Source organism: Lethenteron reissneri, chromosome 8 (genome assembly GCF_015708825.2).
Source record: "Lethenteron reissneri isolate LAM-NWPU_2019-01 chromosome 8, ASM1570882v1, whole genome shotgun sequence".
Taxonomy (NCBI): Eukaryota; Metazoa; Chordata; class Hyperoartia; order Petromyzontiformes; family Petromyzontidae; genus Lethenteron; species Lethenteron reissneri.
The window spans coordinates 5,622,637-5,634,155 of record NC_083786.1 but is presented as its reverse complement, the minus strand read 5'-3'; the positions used below and the strand labels follow the sequence as shown (position 1 = coordinate 5,634,155).

Below are 11,519 nucleotides of genomic sequence, written 5' to 3'. Positions count from 1 at the left end.
GTACCCATCTTCTTGGTTCAAATTGTGTATGTGTCTGTATATATGGATGGCTTCATGAACGAATCTTTGTTGATAGACAGTGGGCTTGCAAAGTACCATGGTCTTAGAGAAATACATTTCCTGTGAGCCAGCCGCATTAAAATAATGATCAGCCACGGCAGAAGTATTGGTCCTACCGTGTTTCAAATCTGCCTTATGCTCACGAACACGGTCCCGAGACATGTCGCTTAGTTTCCCCAATGTAACTGCTGCCGCAGATACAGCTTAGTTTGCAGACGCTGGGATATTGGATGTCAGGGATCTTGTCCTTCACAGATGGGATAAGGTCACGAATTTTATGTAGTGTTAAATCGGACCTGGATCTTGTGTTTGTTCATGATTTTGGAAATCTTTTTGGTTATCCCTGCTACGTATGGCAAGGTGATGGTTTTGATTGGATCCTGAGATGGCTCTTTCCTCACGGTTGGGGTGATGGCTTTGTGGATTGTGTAGTCAGAGTATCCATTCGCCTTGAGAGCTTGGTGTACGTGTTTTAGTTCACTGGTTCGGTGTTCATGGTCGGAGATACATTGAGCTCTATGGTATAGAGTTTTGATGAGGGAATTCTTCTGGGATGGATGGTGGTGGGAGTCAGGTTTTAGGGAGGCATCAGTATGGGTTGCTTTTCTGTCGACAGAATGGCTCATTGAGCCATCTGGTCTCTTTTTGATTAGGACATCAAAGGTAGTTTGCCATCCTTTTCTACCTCCATGGCGAATTTGATGGCTGGGTGTATGGAATTGATGTGGTTGAGGAAATGGTTCAGAGCCGGTCGACCATGTGGCCAGATGACAAACGTGTCATCCACGTATCTCTTTCACAAGGACGAGCATAGAGTGGATTCCTGGATGGCGTCCGTCTAAAAAATTTCCATGAAAACATTGGCTACGACCGGAGATAAGGGAGAACCCCATTGGGGTGCCTTCAGTTTGTAGAATGTTCCATTCCAGGTGAAGTATGTATTGGTGAGGCAGTGTCTCACCAGGGCCGGTACATCAGCATTCAATCCTTGTTGGACCAAATCTTCAATGACTGCAATGGTATCGGGCACAGGAACTTTGGTGAACAAAGTAACTACATCGAAACTGACGAGCAAATCACCTGGGGAGAGTGAGATGTCCTTAATTGACGATGCCAGGTGAGCCGAATTAAGTACAGAAGAGGTGGTCTTACCAGTGAATGGCTGTAAGGTCACAGACAGATATCGGGCCAGTTTGTCGATGGGTGAGCCAATGGTGATGGGGTGATGGGACGAAGGGGTGTACCTTCTTCATGGATTTTTGTTCTCCATGCAACGATTTTTCATTATACTATATTCATCGCATTGGGTGGTCACACGTAACTTCTCATAACTTCCATAGCATTTCTAAATATTGACTGCTAATTGATCCGCCCCCCTCTGCCAAAAATTAAATGGAAGTTAATTCGATGGAATTGATCAATTGTTTCAGCCTTGACCACGGCCGAGAGGACCCCAAGCCCTTGACCTGGGACTTCACGCTAATTTTTTTAACTAAACTTTTTATTTTACCAGGCAAGGCCCACTGAGCCTATATTGCTCTTTTCCAGAAGTGACCTGATCACAAATAATAGCTCAACGAAGAGACTTACGTGGAAGTTTATAGCAGCCAAATACTCTAAACGCATGTTTCTAAATGTGGAGGGAAAAACCAGGAAGACCCGGATCAAAATCCACACGACCAAGGGGAGAACATGCAAATTCCAAACATACAGGTGTCAGGGTTGGGGTCGAACTCACAACCTTCTGTATAGCAGGCAAGGTAGTTAACATCTCGCCACCGTGGTGCCCTGGCCTCGACCTAAATGGTTTGCGGCCACTGCTTGGCTTTGTGCCTTTCGGCCATGACTCAGCCTCGTAGGCCCTGGGATAAAATCTAAGGCTGCTCGCTTCACTGATCGAGAGGTGAACATCTGCACTCAACCCACCCATCTCCACACGAGTGCAAGAGATTAGGATACCTGCCAAGCTCGTTCAAGGTTAGCACACGACTGAAATCCGGGAGGGTCAAGAACAGTAAAGAGTTTATTAATACAGAAACTTGAGAAAATATTAGTGTACATGCGCGAGCGTGTGTGAATGTACGAGTGTGCAAGTGTGCGAGTGTGCGAGCGTGCGAGCGTGTGTGGATTTCCGAGCAAGCACGCAACCACGCACCCTGCAGGTCTGCAGAGCTAACGCTCGCTTCACTCCCACGCCGGGCACAGTGCGCCTTTACCGATCGCTATTTACAACGGAGCAGAGCGTGTGTAGCACGGTCCGACCCGGCCGGACAGGCCAAAACCAGCACTATCTGTGCGGCCGCAGTAAGATGGCTGCTGGTCAGCTGCATAAATCATCTTGCGTGACATTTTCTGAGTTTTTATCTCCGATAAATATAACAAACATTTCCACGCAAGGTATTTATGCAGTCTTCAGAGTAACATCCCTAAACCCGGCCCATTTTATCTGTAACCCAACCTCGCACTGTAATGACGAGGGTGCTCACCCTCCTGACGGAAATGTACACTGAGAGATGCAGATGAACAAAGAGTGACTTGTGTCGGAGCTGGACACAGGACTCATGATCATTCAGGGGACAGTGGTGACCACCCCCTTGGGCCAGGCCTAATGCTACAGCTGCTCCCGTAAAGCCAACGTGGTCTCCAAACACACACACCTAAAGGACGTATATTTCTGCGCTCACATACACAACGTTCATTTATTTACTCCTTTTTACAAGTCGGGACTAAGAAAAACTGTTGCCAGGCCTCCCCCTGGGTTTACGGCTTCATGGGACCCAAGGAGCGGAGAGGTAACCACCACCTTTGCTCTGAACCCTAAGAAAACTAAGATGCCTGTCCTAATGAGCTCAGCTTACACGAGACGTGTTGAGAACCCTAAAAATCCTACCCTGACATTCCCTTATGCGAGCACGCGTGACCCGAGCTCTGCTCAGAACCGTACACACTCATCCAGGCGTGAGTACAAAGTGCTTTCACCGAGCGCCACCGCACGGCCACTCTTCTCGTCAACGCTTCCCAAGCGCCTGAATACCTCGCTCATCGCTCAACGAGGCATCCTTGGCTGTGGAACCACCTGGAATAATAACTCCACCCACAGGAGAGAAGCCAACACGGCCCAGAAGCTACAGAGACCATCCACGTGGGGGGGTGTTGGGTGGCCTTTTCCCCCCATCGGGCTGTGGCTTTGTTTACATTCCAAAAGGGAGAGATGTTTGACAGTCGCTCACTCCCACAAACCCAAGGGCACAAAACATGGCGCAGGGGAGAGGAGATGGCGTGGCAACGCGAATGCTGGGGGGATCGGTGAGGCCGTAAGGAACCAGAAGAAGCCGGTGGGTGCCTCCCGGGACCCATCCTATGCCAGAAAGACAACGAAGATAATGAAGAAGACGATGAGGATGAAGAAGACCTTGACCATGAGCCAGCGGTTGGAGGTGACGGACTGGAAGTACTTGAGAATCTCGGAGTGAGCGGCCTCAACATTCAGCTGTGTGTCCTCCACGTTGGAGTCAATCCTGTGCACAGACACATACGCAAAGAGGATGTAGACATAATTCCCTTTTCTAGTCATTCCGACGACTGACACTGGCGAGACCCAGCAAGAGTTCATATAACGCTTCCACTGATGTTAGCTGTTGCTGGAATTCATATTCAGACAGTAGGGGTTTGTAGTACAGTGTGCCAACCACTGTGCTACTATACACCCACACCTCCAATAAGTATGGTAGACTACATACGGTGCGAAAGACGTTCAACATACATAAACACAGGAATATGAACACACGCATGCACACACACCCACATGCACGTAAATACCCACACACAAGTACGTGCACACATACAGGGCACAAGAGCACACTTACTGAAATTCACACTCACACAAACGAGCAGATACATGTCACACATGAGGCCATGTGACCCCGCATCACTTCCCAATGCATTGGCTAGCCAATTGTAACGATGAGTCAGAAATGTTAGTGGAGAGGGCGGCACCTCTGTATCTGCTCCTCCTGCTCTTTAACCATGTGTGCCAGCTGTTGGAAGATGGTGCCCAGCTCCACAATAGTCGACTCGATGTTCTGCATGGCATCCGCGCGGCTCTGAATGTAGGAGTCCTACACGCAAAAAAAAAAAACGCAAAACACAATGCACGTGTCAAGTGCCCCGCAATGCAATTACATGTCCCACTGCAAAGATCAGCATTCTCATCGCTCCACTAGCCCGGGGCCTGCCCGTGCTCTCCAGGGCAAGGTGTGCCCTCCCATCCCGACCATGACACCTGTATATTTGGAGTTTGCATGTTCTCCCAGTGGTCATGTGGATTTTTCCCTCAACATTTAGAAAAACATGCGTTTAGAGTATTTGCAAAACATGTCCACATTATAAGCCACTTTGTTGAACTATCATTTGTGGACGGATTGCTTCTGAAAAAGAGGGGTGTCAAATAGTCAAGTAAATACCTGCTCATCCACCAGCTGCAGCTGCTGCTGTTGCCGCGCGTCCATGTTGATGGCCACATCGCCCCCCCCAGCTGCACTGCGCGCGCCGTCCTGCATCAGCACTGACCCCGCTGCCACGAGCGCACCGCAGCACCGCAGCAGCAGAGATCACAACCAACGCCGGCATCGCTGCACTCTACGCAGCCTCAAGGGCTCAGATTTTCTTTCCCAAATTATTATTGGATTTTGTTAATAAGCACACGGTAACAAGTAAACCGATCCGAGTCAAAACAATGATGTTCGCAGTGATGCAGGGTGTCCGGTTTTCACCATTAAAACACTACCCTTCCGTGGAATACGTACGGCAAGGACGTTTAGAGACGTCATACAAGTTGTCCAAGTAGAGATAGACATTTAGCAGGACAAAACAATCGATCACGCCAATCGTAAACGCTCCAATGACAAAGCCCACATAGCAAGTCCTAATCACAACATGTTCACCCACATTCTGCCTGCCTGGCCCCGGTCTACTCGGTGACCCAGGAGGCACATATTTGAGCAGTGTCTCACCATGGCCATTAGCGATGGGCGGGGGCAGCGTGGAGATGGTGGTTTGAGAGAACTGCTCCCGTCGACTCCGCTGCTGCTTGAGGTTCTGTGGGAGGAGGACCAGCGGCACCGCGTCACCGCGTCACCAGGTGGAATGTTTTACGGTGAAACAGGTTCGGAGTTCAAGCATCACAATGAGTGCAACAACGCACTCACCTCTGTCCTGACTTCCAGCACGTTCTTGAACTCATTTGACATGGACGCCAGCCTGGACTGTGAATGGAAGAAAAATCAACTCATCATCGGTCATGATCTATTCACTGATGGATGAAGGCCTTCTCAAGCCATCGCCATCTCTCACGGTCACGTGATAAAACAATCAATCGAGCAACAGCACACGCTCTTGGATGTGTTCTCTCTTTTGGTTACCACCCCATCGGTACTGTCAACCACGAGCCATCAGCTTTCTCCTAACCACATGTCCCACACAAGTCCACTTATTTTCTCAAGTCAATGACGTCTATGACTTGATGTCTACATCTGCGAATATAGACACCGGTTTTTACCAGCTCGGGTTTAAAGCTATAATAATACGACAGGCCTCCTGCAAGGCAAGGGGACCAGGCGGGCGAGTGGGACTGCATGTGCCAATCCCTCTGAGGGAACGTGAGTATGGGTTAGTACCTGCAATGACACCACAACGGTGCTGGAGTGCGTTTGCATATGTCGTCCATTCTGCGTCCCCTTGGCGCGCACAAACTCCTGTAGCTGTGCGATCTGCTTGTTCAGGCTGTTTATGTCCTGAGGGGGCACAGGCCAACACAACCGTGAGCAATGAAAAACAAACAGGAAATGCAGTCAGAATCACTGTGCGGCTAACAATGGCCCTTTGTTTACTCAACTAAAACGCGCAGAGAATAACAAAAGGCTCAGGAAACGCTGCTGTGCACACAAAGGTGAAAATTGCCCCATCTAGGTCAGTTGACTGCAGTCAGGCTTGCTCCTGCTCAACTTCCATTACCCACTAAGTTCACCTGATGCTCCACTCATCATCGCACTCTTTAACTCGAAAACACAGGAACCACATAGAAGCACCACGGGGACCACATGGGGTGGGTGGATATTATCTCCCAGGCCTCCACGCAGCAAGCTCTGCTCCGCTCCTCGTGGGTGGTGAGCCCCTGTCGCGGAGTGCAGGCCGTGTGTCCCGGGCCCCGTGCACTGACCGCACAGCGAGCGGGCGCCGAACTGGCCTCTCACCTGCTTGATGATGTACGTCAGCTCCTCGATCTCCACTGCTTTGTCATCAAACAGGGACCTCCTCTTCGCGACTGCGGAAAAAGAGCAAGAGTTGTAATGGACGTTAATCAATGTGACGCACAGTGACTTGTATCATTATGTTCGCACACGTGAGTAACCTAGCGTGGAGCACTCATCGAGCTGTGATGAAGGGCACTACACATTTAGACAACAATTACTTACGCAGAGTCAGCTTCTCCAGTTTGGCAAATGTACTGCTCAAGTCTTTGCCTATCCTCCTGCACACGCAGCACACGCAGAGGATATAGAAGCTCGTTTCAAACATGAGTTTTAACCCGGAGAGAGTTTTAACCGTGCCAAACTCCTGTAACACACCGAGCGGCACGAGCATGCGAAACGCAGGGTGCTGGGCTGGGGCACTCACTTGGCCATTAGGGTGAACTCGCTTCTCTGCCGCACAGCATTGGCCAGCGGCCTGTTCACCTGGATGCCGTTCTGCAATAAAAATCAAACAATCAATAATGGTCAATAATCTCACGGCCAAACAAACCCACTGCATTTGTCTGCCCAGTCAGTCTCACACGAGCGTTACATTTTGTGTTTTTGATAAAACCGTGGAAAACCCAGCCACCTCACAGAGATCGCGCTTTTAATCGTATAGGTCAACTCGGCCTTAAATAAATACCTGGCGTAATTTGTGAAGATCAACACAAGAGAGCCAAAGAGTATCAAGTGAGCAGTCACGGCTCTACCCACAGCGAGCATGTTGTGCCAACCTAAAATAGGTGCCCACTAACAGCACTTGTGCTCTGTGGTCTATTCACCTCACACAAATGGCTGATCATGAGTGATCCAAAGCCCCCAATGTACACACTAACACCTCATTTCCATGGACAGCCGACTCGTGCAAACTCAACTGGACTAGGGTTGACCCGAGTTATCTCAGAACCCGGTTAAATAAAGATGTTTCACCGATTCTTCGAGTTGAGTAAGTTGTCACGTGAGTGCAGGAAGCTGGGTTAGTGTTTAGAGTTAGGGGTGAGGGCTTGGGGGCTGATGGTCTGTACCTGTCTCGTTTGCATGGACTTGCAGGTAGCCATGAACTCCTGCGTTCTGTCACGACACGTCATGGCGTTGCTGGTACAGGGACGTTGTTGGCGGTGGTTCAGCTCCGTCGAGGGTAATGAAAAGTCCTGGAACGTCACCTGAAACGTACATTAGCATTCTCAATGTATGTTGGGATACCTTCTGGAAAAGTTTACCACGCAAAGACCACTGAGGTGCCACACCGCCTGTAAACGACTGTTTGTTTGGTGATCACATTGGTTGGACCAGAGCTAATGATAAGCATGGTCTGTGATGAGTCATGTTTTTGTGTGACTGGGCTTGTGGTTTTATGTGTCATGGTTTTGTATTTTATTTTGATGCAGGACAACAACATGTGGCTTTTATGTGGAGTAGGGTTTGCGAAATTTCCACAAACACCCATCGGTCGCCAACACAATAATTGAGTTGGTGCCCATATTGGCTTGAGCAGGGAGAAAATCACTTATGGTGGTTGGATGTATAAGCGTAGACGTGTTAAGCTTTATAGACGCAGATATATTCTGAATTGTACTTGCTTTTGTAGACAAGAAAAGTAATGCAATGTAATGTGTCGGAATTTAGCTGCTAATTATCTTAATTTCTCATCTGAAATATCGCGCCTTGTACTGATGGGCTGACGGTGCCGTTATGAGTTTAATGTGTAGCGTTTGAATGTGTATATTTGATGTTTAGTCTTAAGGCATTGTGAACACGCTTGTCAGTAGCTCATCACCGTGTTTAGTGAGGAGTGTGGCAGTGGCTGTGGCACGAGTTGTGAACCGTTCCACCCCGAGCCCCAACGTGGAACAAAGCATCCGGAACCCACGACCCCGGGACCCCGAGACACAGATCTCTTCTCCCGGGCCCCCTGATCAATCATCCAGGTCCCCTCTCTATTATCCTGAGCCCCTCGACCGTCTCACTGGTCCTCGATCCCCTCTCCCGGATCCCCGATTCCATCGCCTGATCACAAAGCACCGCTCATCCGCCCCGCAATCCTTTTTACCCCTTGCCGGTCCCCGCTTCCTCATATCCGAGTGCTTCTCTCTCCCCACGTCTGTCGTGGCAGTGGTCTCGGAGACCGACTACCGGACCCCAGTTCGGACTCTGCCGTCTCCTGCTCACCTGGGCTCCCCCTCCTCGTTCCCTTTGGCTCCTGGTCCTCGGTCGGGGTCCGGGTCTCGAGGTCCGGTCGCCTCCGGCTTCGGGCTCTGGGTCCGCGTTGTCGGCCTCCGGTTCCTCGTTTCTGGTTCCGCTCGAAGGACTGTCCCCCTAGAGGCTACAGTCCGAGTTCGGGTCTGGTTCTAATCACAGGCCCGGGGTTTGGTCTCCGTCCCGGGTCGTGTGCTGGTCTCCTGGTCGTGTTGTGGTCTCCGTGTTGTGGTCTCTGTGTCGTGTTCTCGTCTCCGAGTCGTGTGCTGGTCTCCGTTGTTGTGGTCTCTATGTCGTGTTGTGGTCTCCGTGTGCTGGTCTCCGTGTGCTGGTCTCCGTGTGCTGGTCTCCGTGTGCTGGTCTCCGGGTCGTGTGCTGGTCTCCGTGCTCTGGTCTCCGGGTCGTGTGCTGGTCTCCGTGTGCTGGTCTCTATGTCGTGTTGTGGTCTCCGTGCTCTGGTCTCCGGGTCGTGTGCTGGTCTCCGTGTGCTGGTCTCCGGGTCGTGTGCTGGTCTCCGAGTCGTGTGCTGGTCTCCGGGTCGTGTGCTGGTCTCCGTGTGCTGGTCTCCGTGTGCTGGTCTCCGTGTTCTGGTCTCTGTGTCGTGTTGTGGTCTCCGTGTTCTGGTCTCTGTGTCGTGTGCTGGTCTCCGTGTCCTGGTCTCCGAGTCGTGCTCTGGTCTCCGTCCCGGGGCTTCTCGGCTTCGTTCCCGGTCCCCACTCCGCTCAGCTTCTGCCCAGGCCCCGCCACGTCCCGCGCGCATGCGCACTGCGAAGACACGACTCAAGCGCCCCCAGGGCAGCAGTGGGATTGCAAAACTAAAAGCGACAATTACTGATCACTCACCACACTCAACAACCACTACTACTCACCAATCTCAACAACAACTACTCACCACACTCAACAACTACTCACCACTATTAACAACAACTACTCACCACTCTCATCAACTACTCACCACACTCAGCAACTACTCACCACACTCAACAACTACTCACCACTCTCAACAACTACTCACCACTATCAACATCTACTCACCACACTCAACAACTACTACTCACCACTCTCAACAACTACTACTCACCACTATCAACAACTACTACTCACCACTATCAACAACTACTCACCACACTCAACAACTACTACTCACCACTCTCAACAACAACTACTCACCACTATCAACAACTACTACTCACCACTCTCAACAACCACTACTACTACTCACCACACTCAACAACTACTCACCACACTCAACAACTACTACTCACCACTCTCAACAACTACTCACCACACTCAACAACCACTACTACTCACCACTATCAACAACTACTCACCACATTCAACAACAACTACTCACCACACTCAACAACTACTCACCACACTCAACTACTCACCACACTCATCAACAACTACTACTCACCACTATCAACAACTACTCACCACACTCAACAACCACTACTACTCACCACTATCAACAACTACTCACCACACTCCTCAACAACTACTCACCACACTCAACAACTACTCACCACACTCAACAACTACTCACCACACTCCTCAACAACTACTCACCACACTCAACAACTACTCACCACACTCAACAACTACTCACCACACTCAACAACAACTACTCACCACACTCAACAACTACTCACCACACTCAACAACTACTCACCACACTCAACAACAACTACTCACCACACTCAACAACTACTCACCACACTCCTCAACTACTCACCACACTCCTCAACAACTACTCACCACACTCCTCAACAACTACTCACCAAACTCAACAACTACTCATCACACTCCTCAACAACTACTCATCATATCCTTGGTTCTTTCGGTAAAGTCACGTAGTCGAAACGTCATGAGCATTTTATTGTTTTCTATTTTTATTATTTTATTGTTTCCCTTCTACGTGACTTTACCGAAAGAACCAAGAATATGAATCCCTGCAGTCACGAAAGCTTCAAATCAAAATAAAAACTGCTCATCACTCTCAACAACAACTCACCACACTCCTCACCACTCACACTACCAAAATTAATGACACTACGAACGTCACTAACTACTCACGAGCTACTCTCACCATACTGCGAACAGTTCACGATAACAAAGACACGTACTGTTAAACCTTAAGGCTTTTGGGTAAGTGCTGATAGTGAGCAACACACACTCTGCTGAGTGACACGAACATTCACTTTAAGTTGCCGGGCCATATGTCATAGCGGGTATCATCCTGTACACTGATTACACTACAATTGTTCCTGGGTAGTAAGTGTTATTTCCCAATTGCTTATGCCTGAAAAGTACAGAAAATGGCTGTTTATTCCCCACAAACTTTGTTTTTGTGACCAGGACAGTGATAGTGAAAAATTTACCTATTTTTTATGAGAAAACGTGCGCATTTGTGTCTTTCGTTTATGTAAAGTCCTGGTCAAAAAAGCAAATTTTGTGGGGAATAGCCATTTTTTATACTTTCTAGGTATAAGCAATAAAAAAATATAACACTACCCAGGAACAAAAAATTGTGTTACATAGTGTAAAATACGTCGTTATTTTAGACGGCACATCGGTACATACTGCTTTTCATTATCTAATTATTTTTTTCCCAAAGTGCTCCAACATGCTCTCGGCTCTTTAATTGCATCAGTTTAATATCTGGCCGCCTTTAATAACTGTTGATATCACGTGCTGTGTTTTTCAGTTTTTCGCCTCCAATAAAGATGTTTTTCCCTCTCTCAAACTTGTACGTGACTTGTTTTACTCGTATATATCTTTAGCCCAACTTTGCAGCCTCTAAAGTCTAAAGTGATGTAATCATTCCATATAGCCTATGTCATTACCATTGGTAATATGAGCAAATGCGAGGTGTCACTTTTCATCAATTATGTTTTTACCTCCACATTTAGAAACAGGCGTTAAGCTTTCATTTATGGCCTTACCTGGTTAAGAGGCCGTCCATAAATG

At 48.8% G+C, this 11,519-nt stretch overlaps 1 protein-coding gene across 1 annotated transcript; it reads right to left on the bottom strand.

The window, feature by feature from the left end:
- Positions 1–2,070: 2,070 nt before the first annotated feature.
- Positions 2,071–9,334, bottom strand: STX5 (syntaxin 5). The gene is made up of 11 exons (XM_061579329.1): positions 8,523–9,334; positions 7,379–7,516; positions 6,736–6,806; positions 6,534–6,589; positions 6,312–6,382; positions 5,736–5,852; positions 5,268–5,324; positions 5,073–5,157; positions 4,524–4,633; positions 4,057–4,178; positions 2,071–3,578 (listed from the first exon to the last, which is right to left on the bottom strand). Exons 2-11 carry the CDS (start codon positions 7,439–7,441, stop codon positions 3,419–3,421), a joined length of 912 nt encoding a protein of 303 aa, XP_061435313.1. The 5' UTR covers positions 7,442–7,516; positions 8,523–9,334; the 3' UTR covers positions 2,071–3,418.
- Positions 9,335–11,519: the final 2,185 nt, after the last annotated feature.

Coding starts and splice junctions, on each gene's coding strand:
- STX5 (XM_061579329.1), bottom strand. CDS start 7,441: ATGACGTGTCGTGACAGAACGCAGGAGTTCATGGCTACCTGCAAGTCC. Junction 5,853..6,311: donor TGACGTACATCATCAAGCAG/GTGAGAGGCCAG, acceptor GTGCCCCCTCAG/GACATAAACAGCCTGAACAA. Junction 3,579..4,056: donor CAGGAGGAGCAGATACAGAG/GTGCCGCCCTCT, acceptor GTCTGTGCACAG/GATTGACTCCAACGTGGAGG.